This window comes from Fusarium odoratissimum (assembly GCF_000260195.1).
Source record: "Fusarium odoratissimum NRRL 54006 unplaced genomic scaffold supercont1.22, whole genome shotgun sequence".
Lineage (NCBI taxonomy): Eukaryota > Fungi > Ascomycota > Sordariomycetes > Hypocreales > Nectriaceae > Fusarium > Fusarium odoratissimum.
Genome location: NW_022158707.1, coordinates 186,466 through 205,090, shown reverse-complemented (window position 1 = coordinate 205,090; position 18,625 = coordinate 186,466). Strand labels below are relative to the sequence as shown.

General features: G+C 47.5%; 8 protein-coding genes across 9 annotated transcripts; 5 read left to right on the top strand and 3 right to left on the bottom strand.

The window, feature by feature from the left end:
- Window positions 1–871: 871 nt before the first annotated feature.
- FOIG_11531 (uncharacterized protein) lies at window positions 872–2,574 on the bottom strand (the record flags this gene model as incomplete). Its single annotated transcript, XM_031212103.1, has 2 exons — window positions 872–1,173; window positions 2,454–2,574. The coding sequence occupies 2 exons, from the start codon at window positions 2,572–2,574 to the stop codon at window positions 872–874; spliced, it is 423 nt and encodes a 140-aa protein (XP_031058080.1).
- Window positions 2,575–3,730: 1,156 nt separating this feature from the next.
- On the top strand, window positions 3,731–5,595 carry FOIG_11530 (uncharacterized protein; the record flags this gene model as incomplete). Its single annotated transcript, XM_031212102.1, has 5 exons — window positions 3,731–4,403; window positions 4,451–4,542; window positions 4,592–4,657; window positions 4,711–4,866; window positions 4,930–5,595. Exons 1-5 carry the CDS (start codon window positions 3,794–3,796, stop codon window positions 5,593–5,595), a joined length of 1,590 nt encoding a protein of 529 aa, XP_031058079.1. The 5' UTR covers window positions 3,731–3,793.
- An 830-nt stretch (window positions 5,596–6,425) lies between these two features.
- FOIG_11529 (uncharacterized protein) lies at window positions 6,426–7,819 on the top strand (the record flags this gene model as incomplete). The annotated part of the gene is made up of 2 exons (XM_031212101.1): window positions 6,426–7,539; window positions 7,587–7,819. 2 exons carry the CDS (start codon window positions 6,426–6,428, stop codon window positions 7,817–7,819), a joined length of 1,347 nt encoding a protein of 448 aa, XP_031058078.1.
- Window positions 7,820–9,093: 1,274 nt separating this feature from the next.
- Window positions 9,094–10,057, top strand: FOIG_11528 (uncharacterized protein; the record flags this gene model as incomplete). The annotated part of the gene is made up of 2 exons (XM_031212100.1): window positions 9,094–9,817; window positions 9,867–10,057. 2 exons carry the CDS (start codon window positions 9,094–9,096, stop codon window positions 10,055–10,057), a joined length of 915 nt encoding a protein of 304 aa, XP_031058077.1.
- Window positions 10,058–11,067: 1,010 nt separating this feature from the next.
- On the top strand, window positions 11,068–11,433 carry FOIG_11527 (uncharacterized protein; the record flags this gene model as incomplete). Its single annotated transcript, XM_031212099.1, has 2 exons — window positions 11,068–11,204; window positions 11,280–11,433. 2 exons carry the CDS (start codon window positions 11,068–11,070, stop codon window positions 11,431–11,433), a joined length of 291 nt encoding a protein of 96 aa, XP_031058076.1.
- A 97-nt stretch (window positions 11,434–11,530) lies between these two features.
- On the bottom strand, window positions 11,531–12,924 carry FOIG_11526 (uncharacterized protein). The gene is made up of 2 exons (XM_031212098.1): window positions 12,100–12,924; window positions 11,531–12,037 (listed from the first exon to the last, which is right to left on the bottom strand). The coding sequence occupies exons 1-2, from the start codon at window positions 12,749–12,751 to the stop codon at window positions 11,700–11,702; spliced, it is 990 nt and encodes a 329-aa protein (XP_031058075.1). The 5' UTR covers window positions 12,752–12,924; the 3' UTR covers window positions 11,531–11,699.
- Window positions 12,925–13,916: 992 nt separating this feature from the next.
- FOIG_11525 (uncharacterized protein) lies at window positions 13,917–16,722 on the top strand (the record flags this gene model as incomplete). Of its 2 annotated transcripts, XM_031212097.1 has the most annotated exons (5): window positions 13,917–14,617; window positions 14,693–15,248; window positions 15,301–15,529; window positions 15,590–16,408; window positions 16,463–16,574. In XM_031212097.1, the coding sequence occupies exons 1-5, from the start codon at window positions 14,459–14,461 to the stop codon at window positions 16,572–16,574; spliced, it is 1,875 nt and encodes a 624-aa protein (XP_031058074.1). In that variant the 5' UTR covers window positions 13,917–14,458. The 2 variants fall into 2 exon arrangements, with proteins under 2 accessions (XP_031058074.1, XP_031058073.1); XM_031212096.1 differs by having other exon boundaries at window positions 13,917–15,248; window positions 16,463–16,722.
- On the bottom strand, window positions 16,647–18,445 carry FOIG_11524 (uncharacterized protein). The gene is made up of 3 exons (XM_031212095.1): window positions 17,516–18,445; window positions 17,351–17,465; window positions 16,647–17,303 (listed from the first exon to the last, which is right to left on the bottom strand). Exons 1-3 carry the CDS (start codon window positions 18,370–18,372, stop codon window positions 16,764–16,766), a joined length of 1,512 nt encoding a protein of 503 aa, XP_031058072.1. The 5' UTR covers window positions 18,373–18,445; the 3' UTR covers window positions 16,647–16,763.
- Window positions 18,446–18,625: the final 180 nt, after the last annotated feature.

The following is an 18,625-nucleotide window of genomic DNA, read 5'->3' as shown; positions in this document are numbered from 1 at the left end:
AGGTTTCTTTAGTTTGTCGAAATGGTGCCTCGCTTTTATACACAAAAAGAAAGGACATTCACGGCGGGCAACGGAATGACATTCCACGATCTTATGAAGGATTTGACTGTCGTGCTTCAGCTACAATTCTCTAGCAAAGTTGCGGTGCTGGGTAAGAGTTGCCTGCGCCTGTGGATGTACGTGGTGCTCTGTGCGATATTCACGGAATCACAGTCTCCTTCAGCGGTGAAAATATATCATGTTGATCATATTCCCTCATACCTAGTTAACCTCATCTTCGAGCCTTGGATAAGATATCAGGAGTGTCTAAGCACCAAAAGCCGCAAAGTAGACAGGATGCGTCAAGCGAACAAGGTTGAGTGAGTGTTCACACGAGAAAAGGTACATCGTTTTAAGAAGCTAGAAGCATAAGCTTCAGAAATCTCAGGAAGGTTAAAGTAGGTATTTCAGCTGCGGAGCACATATTAGCGCTGAAACAGGATATATTCATTCTATATCGTGTTGTGTAGACCTTAAGACCGCAATCATGACACATTGTGGTTTCTCGGTGTACAGCACCTATTATCGCATCAGATAAATAATTAAAGAATAAAACCAAGGAACCTGTTCAATATGCTTTACTTAACATTTCTCATTCTCCACACTAGTCAGCTAGCGATCCATGATCCATCATACTCCACCCGAACCTCTCCATCGCAAAGCACACAAAGGAGAAATACGAACCTAAAACATGTTAAGCATCCAGGAAGAACAAACCCAAAACAAAGAAACCATCTCAAATCCGCTGTGAATAGGCATATAGCTTAAACTTCGCTGGGAGAGAGAACCAAGAGGCATAAATGAAAAACCTATGCACGTCAAAAAAAGCCACTTAGGCAGGGCAGTTAATGTTGCAGTTAGAGCACTGCATGGTACTCCAGTTAGAAATCTCGTTCTTGCAACCGCTGCAGCCGGTGCACTCGCATCGAGTGCTGTGGGGGCACTGAATAGGCTGGGGACCAAACTCGGCGTGGATGAGAGAAGGGAAGTAGCCGTGAGTAGTCTCGGTGGGTGAAGTGGGAGCCGAAGACTCAGGGGTGAAACCAATGGAAGGATACATGATGATGGGGATTGGTGTTGATTGTTTTGTGTGTGTGTGAAGTTGTTGGTAGCTGTGATGCTGTTGATGTTCTGCTGTGAGTTGGTAGTAGAAGTTGTGATGTGAGTGACGATTCTCTCCAGGGTGCAGGGCAAACCCATGGCCTTTTATATGCACTGAAAGAGATTCGACCTTCTCTGTTCAGATAAATAAAAATACTCTGTCAAGATCCCTCGAGTCAATTGTTCATGGCGGTGTTCGGCCATGGTTTACTGATGCAGTGGCTAGTCTTAGCCCAGTTCGTTGTCTTCTGCGCACGTTGGAGGTGTTCTGTCTCATGTTCATGCTTTAGTTTGATATTAATGAGCTGTCTGGCTTTGTTCCTAACCATTGATCCATTCCCTTTGTCTACGCTGTGAACAAGACCTTTCAACAAGGTCCAAGCGTTGAGCAATGGCTCTTTGAAAGGCTTAATTAGACGAACAACTCCACATCACAGGTGACTGACAAAACGAAGGCTAATTGAATCCGTTGCGAAAAATGGAATCCCCTTACCACGGATATTGACTTTATCATCACCCGTGATATCTGGGATTCCCTCAGCGCTTTGTACCCTCGCTTAATATACTTCTCAACATTCACCCAGTAAAACGCTTACTCGCGTTGGCACAGGGACTCTTGAGCTCCTATGCCCCGTTTGTGGTTATTCGGCTGCACACTTGTGGGAACAAGTTTAACAATATCCTTTCTATGTGTTGAGGGTGGTTTCTCGTACTTAGGACGCGTTATGTTCTCCTTGTTCATATTCCACAATATTTGAGACATTGGTCAAAGCTCATATCTTATGTAGAACGTGGGTTTGACATCATGCTGTAGAAGGTTCCCAGTGCTGACACCAAGTCTTCTTCCGCACGATCAAACTTTTACGGAAAGTATCACATAGCAATATAGTTGGAAGGGTATTGCGGTCTACGGCCTTAGCATCACATAAAATGTACTTAAATTGAATGGAGTTGGTGCATATGGTTTGTAAGTTTTTCTTTGACCTCCGCTGACCTGTTCAGCTACCTATCAAGCCTCTTTCATCCGCTGCACCCCGAAGTCTGCATGGGAGAGCACACTAAAGAAGAATACCAGAGCAAACCTTTACTTCCAAAATTGAAAGGATCACAACCTGCATCAGCAAATATCGCCCACGCGCATCGCAAGTAACTCGCATTAGCAAGAATACAAACAAGAAACAGACAACCTCATCTCAAGCCCAGAGACAATGTCTAGACGGGGCAGTTGCAATAGCAATCGTAGCACTGGAGGCTGGTGATGCAGTAGATCTTTCCAGTACAGCCATCACAGCCCTGGCACTGGCAGCGAATACCTTTTCCGCACTCATGGACCTGGGGGTCTTGACTAAGAGCGTTAGGATAGTGCTCCTGCTTGCCCTCAGAGGGCGAGTCAGGGATTGAGACAGGAGCGGAAAATTGAGGAGACGGATTCATGGTGGCGAGGTGAGATGAAGAAAGTCTTGCGGTATGTTGTTGATGTTGATGTTGATGTTGTCTGGAAATGCTTTGGTAGCTCTTGATATGACCAGAGGCTGGATACTTGCCAATAAGATGGTGAAGTGAGATAGCACTTGGGATGAAAGTGTTACCGATGAGGTTGATGGCGCTGCCAAGAAGGAGGCGAGGCCAGGGGATTTTATACCTTGGAACAATACGTGAAGAGGCTCAGTTTGTTTGTTCAGCGTATTCACCTTGTATACCTTGTCGCTCTTTCATCTGTGACGATTGTGTTCTTCAGTACTGAACAGGTTTAGGAAACCCTTTCTTTGTCTGATTCATCCTCTTCCTCTGTGCGCCTGAACAAAGAACAATAGGTAGTAAACCATCGCACGGGCCTGTCTCTCTTTCATTTCGTCACTGAAAGATCTCCTAGCGGGCGTCTGTTACCAAGGTGTGTTTCATTTAGAGAGACTGACCGTGCATCTTCACCGCCCGCTGCCTTATCGATATACATTGCATGGCGAATGGTGAAACTTGATGACAGTAACGCTGGAAGATTTGTGAGGAACGATTTACAAACGGACCTGCTCCATAAGTACGAAACGACTTAACACGTAGTCCTTGTAAAAGCGCAGTATGCATAAATGGTATTAAGCATGCGTATGCATCGATTTGGAAAGAAACTCTGGTGTAATAATGTAACTGAACTACTGATATGCCTATTGAAAGTAGTTCCTCTGCTCTCGGCTTCTGACCAATGAGATTTCGCTCAAAGTCATCTTGCACTCACTAAAAATGTGATAGCAGTTCAGCTGCACTTGTGCCGCCAATCGGATTCAGCGCTACGAGACCCCTGAAGGTTTCTTAGACACAAACGGCAGTGATTTATCTCAGGTCAGCGAGCCACGTTCGCGCCACAAGGGATAGTTCCTGGGCCCAGAACGGGACTTAGTCATGGGGACGGGCCGAGCCACTGAGATATCGCCAATTAATACTGTTATTGGGAGTGATTCCAATGGTCGGCAGGGATGTTCAGCTCAGCCGCCGCCAGCCTAGTCTTAGCTTCTCGTAGCGGCTAGGGTCTGGCCAGGTCTCTATCAAAAGCCATTACTGTAGGGGTCTTTGCCCTTAAGAACGGGGGTTTCGCACAATTGAGCGTTTACAGTCTCTGTTCATCTGTTTCTTTCACTCACTGCTTTGGTGAATCAGAAATATGGCTTTCCGAATTTTGGCGGGTATTACTCGAGGCCAGCTCTTAGCCGGAGGCGCTGCTCTCGGAGGAACAGGCCTTGCTGCATCGCTGATCGAGAGTGACAGCCAGAAGCTGCAGGCTACTGAAGCACAAGTCCAGTTCCATACCTCCTCCATTCACCCAACTCCTGTTGGCTTCAGTCCTTGGCAGATCCGTAACGACTATCCCACCTCGGACATTCTCAAGGCTAGCCTCAAGGCACAGAAGGATGGTTCACTCCCCCACGCTCCCTCCCCACTGATCCCTGCCCCCGGATTGCCCGGTGATTTCGAGGGAAAGAATGCGCCATGGCTGAAGGTCGACTACGAGAAGGACCCTGAACAGTTTGCTAAGACTATCAGAGAATACTGTTTTGATGGCAATGTTGAGAAAGAATTTCGTCTCAATGAGAACACAGTCCGAGATTGGTACCATGCGCCTTGGATGCATTATCGGGACCCAAACTCAAACTGTACCGAGCGTGAACCCATCAATGGCTTCACATTCGAGAGAGCGACACCTGCAGGAGAGTTTGCTGCGACGCAGAAAGACACCCTGCAAAATTGGGCAGTTGGATTCTACAACGCTACTGGTATGGCTGATCATGCTTTAATCTGTCTTCATCTAACATTCCTCCAGGTGCTACTGTCTTTGGTGACATGTGGAAGGATCCCGATAACCCTGATTTCTCCCAGAACAAAGAGTTTCCAGTCGGAACATGTGTTTTCAAGGTAGGAAATCACCTTGCACTGGTGGAAAATCATGACTGACAGTGACTAGATCTTATTGAACAACTCCACGCCTGAGCAGATGCCCATTCAAGATGGGGCCCCAACAATGCATGCAGTGAGTTGTGCCGACTATGACACCGGGACTGTGATCTCTAACAAGCGACACAGGTCATTTCCAAGTCAACAAGCAATGGCAAAGAGCGCAATGACTTCGCATCGCCACTTCGTCTGATCCAAGTCGACTTCGCCGTCGTCGATAAGCGCTCACCAATTGGATGGGTCTTTGGCACTTTCATGTACAACAAAGACGAACCCGGGAAAGGCGTGAGTAACTCCCAATAACCAGGAAAAGATTTACTCATGCTGACTTCGTTGTGAAATACTCAGCCTTGGGACAAACTCACTCTTGTCGGTCTTCAGTGGGGCAATGACCATTGGCTAACGAACAAGGTCTATGAGGAGACCAAGGCCGAGCACCACGTGGCTAAGCCGCGAGAATGCTATATCAACCCGAAAGCAGAGAAGATTCGAATCCGAGAGGGCGGCACACGGCCCACATGGGGATGGAACGGCCGTATGAATGGTCCAGCCGACAACTTCATTTCGGCATGCGCCTCTTGTCACTCAACATCGACGTCCCATCCGATGTACAATGGCAAGGTCAAAAATGGTGTCAAACAAACCTACGGCATGGTACCGCCACTTACCATGGCGGCTTCACCCCAGCCAAAGCCAGGTAACACCTTTAGTGATGTTATGATCTACTTCCGAAACGTCATGGGTGGTGTACCATTCGACGAGGGAGTCAACCCCAAGAATCCGGATGAGTATGATCCCAGCTACAAGAGCAAGGTCAAGAGTGCCGACTACTCGCTGCAGTTACAGGTGGGTTGGGCGAACTACAAGAAGTGGAAGGAGGATCATGAGACTTTGGTGCAGAGTGTCTTCCGCAAGACAAGATATGTTATTGGCTCGGAGTTGGCTGGTGCTTCCGATCTGTCGCAGAGAGACCAGGGTCGACAGGAGCCAACGGACGATGGCCCGGTCGAGTGAGCAGTGCGATGGAGTGGGCAGTATTGAAAGTACTGAATGTACATGAACGGGAGAGAATACATAGTACAATAAGCCATGATAGCAACTGGGTGCCTGGAAGACTTGGGAACGTAGTCAACATTCCCCATGTGATAATGATGTGACTTGCCACTCATTTTTCTTGTTCATTTGTACATCATTCTCCAGTCTTGTTATCAGAGACAGGGCGAAGAATGATTCCCATTATTTGACTCTATGCAACTTGGTGCTTATGCACTTCCATATCGGTAATGGTTGTTTCCCTCATAGCACCACTTGCATCACTGATTTAGAAAATAGGACGCTAACGGAATTCCGGAACACCACGTTCTTTATTCATCCCATAGTGTCTAGTGGAGGTAAGAAACATAAGGGTCTCGGCCAGACAAGAAGTCTTTGGTTAACTTATGATGATCTTAAAGAGGTTTTTGATGAGCTTATTTGATCATCCTGCTCTAAGATCCGAAGACCTTTTGCTGAGGAGTGTTACAACAGCTCAAAAGCAGTACGCAGGACCTCGGAGCTCCAGGCTGTTTCAATACGATTATTCTGCCGTCTGACGGCATGAAGGAGGCCTAGGGCTTACTCGATAAGGCATGAAGTGTCACCGGCTGATTCAGCTCACTGTCCGAGACAGGAAGGTCACAGGTCAGCTTCCAGAATGGTGGCTTACTTATCTCCATCTCTTTTCAATCCCGGTGTCAGAATGGGATAGGCATATAAATTCTGCAGCCAGCTCGAAATTCCGAGAATGGTCCAGGGCTTCATGTTGCTGAATTTTCTATTGGTCTCACTTTGGTCTTTTCCTCACCATGTCAACCAGTATTCACGAAGAGACGCACGCAAACCGTGCTGCAGGATCAGTTGAGGAATTCTTCAATCAAAATCACTCAGTGCAAGTCGTTATATTGCAATGGGTTGATATTTGTGGAATTGTAAGGACCAGATTACTCCCTGCTTCACGATTCAGGAATCTCGTGAGATCTGGTGGTCACCTTGATTGTGCCCCGTTGGATACACTCGTACCTACAACCGCTGAATTCATCCCTCAATTATTCGCTCTTTTCAACGGTAAGGGCAAGATATACCCTGATGTTTCCTCGATCCGAACTATGAAGCATGATGCATCCGGAATCGACAATGCAGCTCGTTGCGTTGGTACTGTGGATTTCCAGAATACTGATGCCCGACTCCTCTTGGATGACATTGTCAAAAAGGCTGAAGAGTCTCGCGGCTTGAAGTTCCTTATTGGCATTGAGTTGGAATTCTGTCTTCTCGTTCCGGGAACCCTTGAAGCAGCTGAACCTGCAAAGCCGGGAGTGGCTGGTACTTTCGGTACTCTCCGCTCCAAAGTCTGGCCTATACTCAACGAAATTATTGTTGCCTTCGGTGAAGCAGGTATTGAAGTTCAGCAGGTGATAAAAGAGTACGGTACATCGGCCTATGAAGTTGCCCTCCCTCCTCTTCCTCCCATTGAAGCCGTGGATACCTATTACTACGCCAAAGAATTAATCCAGAATGTGGCACACAAGTATGGAATTCTTGCCACTTTCTATCCGACACCATACGACGGAGAACAGGGTCAGAAGAGCGGACAGCATATTCACATCTCGGCAACCCCAACTGAGGAGAATAAAGACTGGAACCCTGATGACACCCTGGCGGGCATATTGAGCCATATCCCTGCACTCATGGGATTGGGCATGTGCCAGGGTGACTCTTATGAGAGAGTTAATATCGGCAGAATGTGTACCGGCGGTCTTGTGGGATGGGGTGATAATAATCGAGACATGCCTGTCAGAAGAGTCACCAAGAACCACTGGGAGATCCGCGTCAACGACGCTACCTCGAACTCGTATGCCATGGTAGCCGCGATCATTGGTGCCGCCCTCGACTTCAAGCCTCTTACAATCGCAAACGCAACTGGTAGGTCTACCGAAGTCGAGATAGCTGATGTCTGCTAATTCATTTAGAATTCACATTGATGTATTCCGATGAAGAAAGAGAGAAAATGGGACTGACAAAACTTCTTCCGACGTCTCTTGAGGCTGCACTGACGGAGCTGGAAGATGACAGAGCTTGGGCAGATAGTGTTCTTGGTCAAGAGTATATCGACTGGCTCCTTGCACTGAAGCGGGCAGAGATGAATACTGTTTCAAAGATGGAGACCAAAGAAAGAAGATTGCATATGCTCAGCTTCTTTTAATATGGTACTACAGCGAGGACGGCACCTTCTATCCATTGGGGAAAACAGAAGAATGTGCTGTTATCACAGATATGAGGTTCATCACAATATTCAGATTAAGCCTCAACATATTACGTCAAATACTCTAAGCTGTGTCGGAAACATTAACGTGTCGTGGTGCCTTTGAGCCCATGTGGCAAATCGATATGCGAGTGGTTTGACTATCTTTGAGTGGAAAGTCACAGCAGGAATTATCTGGTTCTTATCCAGGAGGATTGAGTTTGTTTTATAATGTTCTCTGCGCTGCACATCGTAAGTCTTAAGGAACTGAAGAACATTTTCCTTCGTGCGACTGGGTCGGGAATCGGCAGCGTTAGACAAATGCATGGAACAAGCGTCAACTATACCAAGCCCTAATTCGCATTCCAGACAGTGATAAAGCCAAAACGTTGGATGCTGAAGATAGCAGCGATAGCTTACAGGCGATGCCCGAATCAGAGCATGAAGGTCTGAGGTGTTGCCAATAGCTAGAAGAATATGATGCAGAATATCTAAAGGAAGGCGTTCAAACGGGGGCGGATTAATAACCATATCTGGAGCTCTTTGATAACTCCATGGCAAACTTGCCAAAGTTTCTAAGGGGGTTTGCGAGATAATAATCTGTTCCTTTATGGTATCCCGGCCTCTGTTTGAGCGACTGTCTATCTTAAAATTTCCTGTGAGAAAGAATGCTAGGAATTGTGAGTGGGAGATGTCAGTAGTGTCATTGATGCAGAGGGGGAAAGAGAGTCCTGGCTGCCCCAACAAAGGTTGTAATGATGTGCCCAACCAGCTGTGACGAGTCATGTATGACCTGCCTGAGTAAGAGTGACATTGGCCAGCTGCCGATATGGCTGGTCAGTTCTTCCATGTCGGTTCGCTACCACTATGATCAAGTCAAATGTTTCTGATAGTGTCAAGTAGGTACGTAATTAATGTTTCGAAATATGCCGTACCGGACAAATACCGAAAGTACGGTGACAATGAATCTGAACTTTTGCGGAGATAAGATAAATCCGTACTCCTAGGCCCAAGCCACATGTTGATCGCCCAAGTCTCGTCTGACATACAGCAACCGGGCGGACGAGCCCGGTTGAGGAGCTCCGGGATTAATAGCAAAATCCGGGACTACGGGGGTATAACACCATTGCCTTGACCACAAAAGGGTTCGAGCAGATACGATAATGAACAATCCTTGTTTTTATCATTTCCTACAGCCCAATTAAAATCGCAAATTCCTTCTCTAGCACCAAGCCATGTCTACTCCAAGTCTGACGAATGCCCAGCAAGTCAGAGACTTTGTCGAGACGAAACACGACAAGCCATATGATGCTATTGACCCGAAGAATGCAGAACTGCCAGAGGGCTTTGTCGTATGCATCATCGGCGCTGGAGGAGCTGCGGGATCAGGGCTCGCAAGGTCTTTTGCCAAGGCTGGCGCCTCGGGCTTGATTCTCGCCGCGCGATCGCAAAAGACACTGGAGGCAACAGCCAAGGAGGTTGGTGATATCAATGCATCGGTCAAGGTTGCCTCTGCTGCGTGCGACATCACTTCCAACGAGAGCGTCGTCAACATTGCTTCAACTGTCAAGAGCCAGTTCAACGGGAGACTAGACGCCGTATTTGTCAACTGTGGGTTCTCAGGTCCTCTCTCAAAGGCTACAGTTCTTGAAGAAGACTTTGAGGACGTTCAAAAGGCCTTCGCTACACACTGCTTGGGTACATGGCTTGCCGCACATCATCTTTTACCCTTCCTCTTAGTGAGCAGGGGCAGTTTTGTTGTCATCAGCTCCATCTCAGCTCAAAGTCTCACCGGATTCGGCACAACATCTCACTATTGCACCAGCAAGCTTGCCCAAGCTCGTATGGTCGAGATGTTACATGCACAATACGCCCACAAGGGCATTTTTGTTGCTAGTGTACACCCCGGTGGAATGCAGAGCGAGTTTTCACGGGCGGCATCGAATGATATTCAACACCGTAAGTAGTCCTTCCACCCCAGGCACAGTCACTTGCTTACTCAGGATAGTCCTAAATGATAGCCCGGATCTTGTAGGGGCCTTTTCGGTATGGCTCCTGAAATCACTTGACTTGGAAAAGCGTAGACAGGCCCTGAATGGACGATGGGTATCTTGTAAATGGGATGTCAAAGAGTTGGAGGGGAAATTCCAACAAATTCAGCAACGGGATCTGCTCAAATTTAGAATGGCTGTAGATTGAGCATGACACACAATCCCTATGTGGGATGGCTACAGAGTCTGTGTGAAGAAATGGTATATTTCGTCAAGGCTCAACATAACATCGAGGTTCAATGGTGAAGAAGGCATTAAGATGCCTCTCTAAGCACAAGATAGAGTTCACGGTTATTAGCACTACAATAAAGCAAGTGCGGCTATCTTTATTCTATCAAATATCCCACAGAAGCCCTTATGTCGATCGGCCTCCATCAGTATAATACTCTTCATCCCGTCCAAACATTTGCAGCCACAAGTGCGAAGCAATCACATTGTCCACGGAGCATCAAATACTTCACTGTTCTTGAAGTGCCAATGGCACTAACTTATTTTGCCGTTTCGTTAGTACCTATCGCGGAATTTAAGTACTGCCGGCAGGGATCTAAGAGGTCTTGTGACTACAGGCGATAAAGCCCTATTTGAGACGAGTCGGTGGATCCTGCAGGATATATCATTGTGATCTGGTGACAAATGAGAAATTTAGCATCACCTCGTAAAAGATTTGGCTTGTCAAAGACCAAAAATACGTTGGATTTCAATCAACAAGGGTGAATGCAACTCATTTTAATCTATACCAAACCTTATAACCGGCCCTATATACTATCTAAGTTCTCCATAATAGCTCTAGCAGCCCTCAACCATCGGCGGTATTTGCTTTATGTGCCCACAGAAATATTTTTCTTTGGGAAATAGAGTATATGCTTGGTTGTCGCGTATAGTTCATGTTATGTCCCTGGGGCAAGCTTAGTGCTGCTGTCAGCCTGGCACCACTTACAATGATGATCCTTCCCATTCGAGTTTAGACCCTTAGAGAGGGGCAGGGGAACCTTTTAGACTTTCTTTTCACTCATATTGTACTGTCGACGGGACGGAACTTGCCCAACCTATCGTAACCTATCATACAAGGGTAGGAATGATGGTGAAAACAGCAAGTTATAATCCTACGACTTGCAGTTCGTTCAATTTTCTCTTTCTGACTCCCATCGCTTCGTCGCTATGCCTTCCACGAGCGAGTCCACGGGCGCGCCAGCTGTATCGGCTTTGATTGCGACCGCAACAGCATACATCGATGTTTTCAGAACACTAAACACGGATGCCCTGTTCCGCATTCTCAGCGACGAGTATAGCCACCGGTTTGCGCCAGCCTGAGCTAACCTTCCTGGGCCAATGGATCGTGACGGTTTGGTTGCTCGTCTCAAACACGTCAGAGAGGTCATGTCTTCCTTCACTGTCACCATCAAGCAGACGTGGCCCAATCCGTCGCTACGACAGGTTCTCGTATGGGCAGACTCCGAGACCAATTTTCACAGGCACCTGAGGGACAGCGATGATGATGAAGAGTGGACTAAGTGGGGAGAGTAAATGTTTCTCATAACCATGAATGAGGGTAGGGAAAAGATTATGGATGTACTCGAGTTTGCGGACAGTAAATCTACAGGGGAGATCGTTGGTCTAGTGGCCAGAGCATTGGAGAAGAAGTCATCGGCTAGGCCTTGAAGTAAACAATGCGCCATGATGCTTTGTGCAGCATAGATGTTATCTAAATATCGGGTATATGTATTCTGTTAGCAATGATATGTGACTGTGAAATCCAAATCTATGTAAAAAGAAAGTTGCAGGAAGTCCAATTATACGCTCTCCTCTTGTGTCAAAGCCAACTCGTCCTTGGCTTTCAGCTTTTGTCGCTCACCACGTCCCATCTGATATAGTCGAGACGCTCCGTAGAGCTGGGTCGTAATCCACAGGGAGAACACCAAGGGGGTAATGATACGCCACTCGAGGCCCCAGCGATGCCACGACCGGTTGAGAAGATATATCGTAACGGCGACCTCGGTTATAGCTCCTGTAACTTGCCAGACACAGCACGCATAGGCCATACGAGACAACAAGAGAGTGTTGTGGCGCTTGATTCGCCAGACGATCATCATGAGGAAGATAGGGAGCTCGACGATGACATCGAATGTACCTGAAGAAAGACGTTGTCAGCATATTTCGACTCGCGAGATTGCAGAGGCTTGGTTGACTAACCCCAGACCATGCACATGTAGAACTCCAGTGTAGCTTCGCGATGCTTATTGTGATCGGCAAAAAGACTCAACGCTGTCTGTGTGATGACAAGCAGTCCGGTATGATGCGCAATGCTTAGTGGGCTTGCGAACTTGGTGCGAAAGCAGATTTCGAAGATGTAATATGAACTGTAGACTTCTGAAAGAACAAGCAGGCTGTCGCCGATGGTGACAGAACTGCCTTTGGTGAATGGTGTAGAGAATTTGGCATCGCCGATGAGGAAATACATCATCGGATAGCATCCGCTGCAAAGAACGCAGAAAAGAATGATGCTGCCGACGTGGAAGTAGACGAAAGAACGCCGTCGCCTTTCATCTTTTGTTCGTTCGAAAGTTTGGCAAATGTCTTTGTAAACAGCTGGTAGGATCCATCGCTCGAGACAGTTGGTAAGGAGAACAATGCAGATGATGCTGGTAGTAAGTATTAAGGAGCCGTATGGTAGCAGATGTGAAAGGGGGTTGTTTTCGATAATCTGGATCTTGGGTACAAATACCCGATGGGCATGATGGGCTGAATCAGACATTATAGCGAGTGGAGAATACAAACGAAAACAATTAATCAAGCAAAAAGTGTACAGAAGAAATGAATTATCAAACTGCGGAGAAGAGGCCATGATTCTGTATTTATCCTCGCATCATTTGTGCCTCACTGACGCAAAGTCACCTACTAAAAAGGAGAGTTGCCCACGCGGCTCAAACCGACGAACGGAGTAAGCAACAAAGAACCCCAATACGAGAAAGCCAGCGCTTCTCAAGCGAGGCAGAGCAGTAAATATGCAACACCCTGGGATTGGTTCTATCGTAGACGCCTCCATACGAAAATTGCCGAAATTCTTCTAGTCGCGGGCCTAGAAGCGCGTCTAGTCTCGTCAGTGGTCAACTCGTAAGATTCGGTCCGGGGTAGCTGAGGCGGAGCAGGACAGATTGCTCCACTTGGACAAGCCGTGTTTCCGTGGGCAGATTACGCGGCTGCGGTTCCTCGGCAAGATGCGAGAATTAATTTGGTGCCTTGTTGTGTATACGTAAATATGGTGAGAAGGGGGGTCTGTGCTTGAAATCCTGACATCTCGTGAGAAGAGGGTCATGTTCGGGATTGACAAGCCGATCAGGGGTTCGTGTTAGGCCAGGGCGTTTTTGAGTTTGTATCAGAGGCGATTTACACATGCATTGGGGGGATAACACGGCAGCATGCAAATGAAGGATGTTATATTTGGGTACATAAATCTGACATGAGCAGCAATCCAACTTTGACTCTCGTATACTGACATTCCCGACATTATCTGTTTCTTTGGGAACTTCAGAATTGGTAATAGGCTCAAGTTTCATGCTTATAGACTCAGCCATCAGTACGCTTCAACCAATCCTTGGACTTCAATAAGTTTAGTACAAACAGCTAAGATAGCCTACAAGTCTTGGCTCTGAGCTTCTCTCAAAGCCAAGTCCAACATAATTGGGTCATCTGGGCTACCCTTAGATTATTGCATGCATGTTGAACCCTGCATGTGTTTGGACCAGATGACGTGGCTTGATTTTCGCGAGAAACAGCGTGAAAGGGGTTTAGTTTAGAGTTGCTAGGCTGTGCCGTAGCCGTTGATGAAATGGCGCACTTTAGGTAGAAGTTGTCGGCCCTTACTTGTCTGAGAACGACACAACGGAGAGGCAGTAAGACGGCCCCGCTTTCGGCGCTCGACTTCCGATGCAACGGCGCAGTTACGCCATGGCGGCACTGTTATAACCGGAATCTTCCTCTATAAGCTTCCTCCAGAATGCGCTTTTATTAGGATCTGCCTCGCATGAATGAATCTTGGGGTTTCTCAAAAGCCCACTTATACCTGATCAAGGGGGCAAGAAAACTCTGGGCCTTTATCTCAAGCGACAAAAAGACTTGGGCAAGTTCAGTATGAATAAACTTTTGAACTAGTCAGTTATTTTTGACACCTTGGTTCTAAGATCAGAAGTTTCTGGCGCCCTGGGGCCAGTATCCAATAACTTGAGCCTTGGTCTCACATACCTCGATGAAAAAGCTGCGAGACAACCAGAAGCCGTAATGGTGAGAATATATATGCAATGAATTACTTGCCTGAAATTCTAAGATCTTGTGATGTTTCGGTCGTTGATGAAAACCACCAACAGAATGATTGGGTGGCTGACTTTGGTGCCTGAGGTTATGGGACTAGCGCTATGGATATCTCGAACTACAGGATCAAGCGAATCTTGCTTCAAGCATCTGTCCAGGCTCTCAAATCGATGAAGAGTTACCTCGAATATAGCTGAATGATTTTTCTATATATACCATTACTCTCAAAACAAGTAACTCTGCGATGAAAGACTCCCCGCAACGGACTCCAAATATTCCGAGATACCCGAACGCGCCGAGAACGGAGGCTGCAGCAACTCAGCCGCCAGATTTGAAGAGCATACTGCGCGTGAGGCAACTTGCACGTATCCGAAAGGCATGTTTGCCTTGTAGGGAGAGAAAAGTGCGCTGTAATCATCAGCAGCCCTGTCAAACATGCGTCAAGCGCGGTCACTCTGACCTCTGCTTCTACGACCAGCCTCGGGCGTCATCAAGTCCAACTCCGCAACCTCAACAACCAGAATTACAGGCTACGACGGAGTCGAGTCATCGTAGCAACAATGCAACACACCCTGGGCGCCCTGTCAGTCGCAATGGCAGTGTATCTAACACGAGTCCGTCCTTGCTAGGTGACAACTCCATTATCTCCGTAGCAAAGCCAGATACCACCCAACCTCATTCAAACAATGAACGTCGCACCGCGTTTGAAACTGGAATTCTTCCTCTTCTGGGTATGGATGGCGCTTCCGATGTTGGGCGTGGCACATCAGCAGGGCGCTCAGAAACAACACTTGCTCTTGATCAAGACATGATTTCTCTGTTTGGCTTCTATCGGGATAGAGTTCACTCTTTCCAGTTCGTTGTCGACGATCTTGCTGAAATCGAGAAGCTCATATGTTCTCTCTTGAACCACGAAATTCAGGTACAGCATATCGACAATCATAGCCTTTGCCTTCTTCATGCTATAATGGCGGCTGGGGCGCAGTTCTCAGATTTGCCCACTGCTACACGACTATCTAAGTCCAATCAAAATTGTGAGCATCAGTTCTCCCCTTTCAGTCGCTTACAAGTAACTCATCGCCTTAGTGCACGCCTCTCTCAAGTGTTTGGGGTCTTTTGACCTGTTATGGAATCCTTCCAAGAGACTGATCCAAGCATTGCTCATTCTTGGTCATGTGTTGCAAAATGACATGAATCCTCGTGCAGCTTGGATCCTCGGCGGCACCACGGTTCGAGTTGCGCTATCTGTTGGTCTCCATCAGCCTATGAATCACTGTTCTCTCCGTCTCTCTCCTGCCGAAGCGCAACAGTTAAGGCAAGTTATTCAGCAATCTAGCATCTTCTTTTAGATTTCTAACGTATCCCTTATTCACAGGCTCGCCATTGTTTGGCAAGATGCTCTACTCTCATTGGCGTTCGATAGACCCCCAGCCTCTCATGAAATGAACCTAGAGTCGGACCTTCCAGCTCTGATATTGCTAGATCCGTCTAGCCAGCCTCTTGACTACCGACAGGCTATGAACTGGCTATGCCATCTGAGCTTCAGACATCTTCCAAGACTTCCCCAGACAGAACCGGTCAGGAACTATAGCCTCCTCTTTCATGACTTCGACCTTTACGAGTCTTCTCTAGCTCCTCACCTACAGGATTTGCAGCGTTGTACCTCGATCCAAGAGCTACAGGAACACTATAGCCTGATCGTCCACCGTTACTTTCTTCTCTCTACCCTCTGTCGCCCTATACTGTCCTCGCAGAACAAAGGAAAGTTCAGTGAAGAAGAATGCTCTATGATCTTGAACCGCTTTCAAGGTGCACTGAAACGAAGTGTCTGTGCTTTCATCAAGCTACGCTCAATCTCAAATCTTGCAACCCGTTCATGGGCCTTCGTTCACAATGGTCTTGCCTCAGCACTCTTGTTGAGTTTTACCCGAGAAGGCTCTGACGCTCAAGTTCAAGACTCCCAAGAAATACTAGCTGAGCTAGTAAAAACATTGACTGAGCGCAGCGACGATGTTGGACAGTTCTCCGCGGCGCACAAGAAAGCTCTCAGGGCGATTCAAGCTCTACAACGATCTTCAGTGGAGGAGGCCAGATGCCAAAGTGAGAATTCATCTCAAGAGCATCATCCAATAGCGGAATCTTCGGAGAGCATGAATGTTTTACCAGAGCACTTCGGTAACACTCAGGAACAAAGGTTTGTGCTGCAGCCCTCCCCGTTGTTCAAACATACTAACCTTTCTCCGTGCAGCATGGCAAGCTTGGATGATTGGCTTCGAGACTTTGACTTTGACGCATTTTCTCCACTTGAATCATACAATTTCATCATGTCGGACCAGGTGCCGCACGATTTTGGTCTCTAGGTCCCTATCTGGCCAACGAATTCCTATGCGCTTAGAGAATATACTAAGCTTATGATAAATTGTTTAGATAACGTTGCATTTGATAATGGCATCTATAAATAATCTAGTGATCTCTAAAAGTTTCTATTCTAAGTTTGCCTAAACTCTCAAAACACCAAGTTGCCTTGAACTGGTCCAAGCTGACTCATATTACTTGGCGCTGCTGAAGCCCAAGGTTTGCCATCGGCTGCAAACCCTGTCTTTGACCTCCTCCGGAAACGAGTTTTCGAAGTCGGCTGCTTCCCAGTTCTTCCCGGTTGTATACTCGACTGGCAACAAGCTGTCGGAAACAACCTTGCCACCACGATTCGGTGCTCCATTACCATGCGACATGTATGGAATGAGAGGAAAGCCGGCGACGTCTTCAAAGAAGTACTCGTCCATTCCGGGGCGGCAGCGAGTACAGAAAGCCCAGATCACATCCTTGAAATCGTACACGTTGATGTCATCACCGACGATTACCAAGCGATGGATCGTGTAGCCGACCTTGTGATTGAAGATGATGTCTCCGATTTCACGGCAGAACTTCTCAGATGTTGTCTTCATCCCACGTAGCTTCTCAGTGTCGACCTGCAAAGCAACCCATGTAACTTGAGACTCGAAAGGTGAGAAGGCTTCCTTGATAGGGAGACCTTTCGACTTGAGAAGGAAGCCGATCTCTGCGGCAGCAAGAGGACCTATCATTGTATGCTACTAAAGTTAGTCACGACCTTCAAGTAAAATAAGCTAATACTTACAGTCTCGTCGGTCAGCCTTCCGCAGTTGGAGACAGGCAGAATCGCATCTTTACGGTGCGTGATGAGATCCACCGTATACTTCGGCCAAGGGTGCGCATCACCAGGAAACACGTAGCTAGAGTGACTATCAGCACTGAAAGAAGACAGACAGTAATATAGGCTTACCCATGCATCTCTCCAAAAGGTCCCTCAGGTGCTGTTTCCGTGATAGAGCATGTTCCCTCAAAGACTATTTCCGAGTTAGCGGGTACATATAGTCCATTGGTCTCGCACTTGATGACATCAAGGGATGATCCGACCAGCGAACCAATGTACTCGGCCTCTGACAATCCGTCAGGGAGTGGCATGCTCGATGCCATGATGGCAGCAGGAGGCACTCCGAAAGCTAAAGCCCAGGGCATGTCGCGGCCTTCCTTCTTCCACATCTCGTGAATCTGGTAGAGATGTTGCGGCTTGATCACCAATCCGGCAAGGTGGTTCCGGTCGTAGACCATCGCACGAGCAATAGACCAGTTTGTCCATTTGCCATCTGGGGATTGTACAATATGCATTCCGTATGTTTGGATGTATTTTCCACCGTCTGATTGATGAAGCAGTGGTGCAGGAAGCTTGGTGAGGTCGAATTGGTCTGGTGTTAAGATATGCTCCTTACAAGGACCAGTCTCAACAACGGTAGGCGGAATAGGAGGTGTCGTTTTGGCAGCGATCATCTTATCCAAGATAACCTTCATGGATGAGTCTGTAGGCAGTCCAAGATGTCTAGCAAGTCTGCCGTAACGCTGCTTGGGGTCAGAGCGAAGGGAATTCGGTGCACCCAATATTCTCCAAAAGCCATTCTCATCTTGCCCCTTGAGCTTGTTGAACAGGGGAGCTTTGTCATTGTTCTCGACAACCTTTCGAATGATAGCACCAACTTCGAGATGAGGGTCGCATTCTTCAGTGATTGAGACAAGGTCGCTGTCGGCTTCGAGAGCCTCGACGTAGCTGCGGAAGTCCATGTGAGGAAGAGTTTTAGAAGGCATGACGTTGGTAAGTCTTGCTGGTTCTAGACAGATGTCGACGACATAACTGCCGGGCTTCTACAATTCTTATATCTTCATACATATCATACTATTTCCTCTGTTTATTGTATAACGCTTGGTAGTCCGAGGCTCCGAGCCCACCGAGTCCACATCTGCCGAGCCGCAATATCCGGGAATGTGGGCCCCGAAGGCACCGAGAGTCCCCGAACTGAGCCTCAATGCTACCACACTGACGGGTCTGGCATGACATGGG

Excerpts from the sequence above, each read along its gene's own strand:
- FOIG_11524 (XM_031212095.1), bottom strand. The coding sequence starts at position 18,372 with ATGCCTTCTAAAACTCTTCCTCACATGGACTTCCGCAGCTACGTCGAG. Across the intron at positions 17,466-17,515 it reads CCTTTTGGAGAGATGCATGG|CTACGTGTTTCCTGGTGATG; the intron begins GTAAGCCTATAT and ends TAGTCACTCTAG. Across the intron at positions 17,304-17,350 it reads GAAGGCTGACCGACGAGACT|CATACAATGATAGGTCCTCT; the intron begins GTAAGTATTAGC and ends TAACTTTAGTAG.
- FOIG_11526 (XM_031212098.1), bottom strand. The coding sequence starts at position 12,751 with ATGGCCTCTTCTCCGCAGTTTGATAATTCATTTCTTCTGTACACTTTT. Across the intron at positions 12,038-12,099 it reads CTACATGTGCATGGTCTGGG|GTACATTCGATGTCATCGTC; the intron begins GTTAGTCAACCA and ends GTCTTTCTTCAG.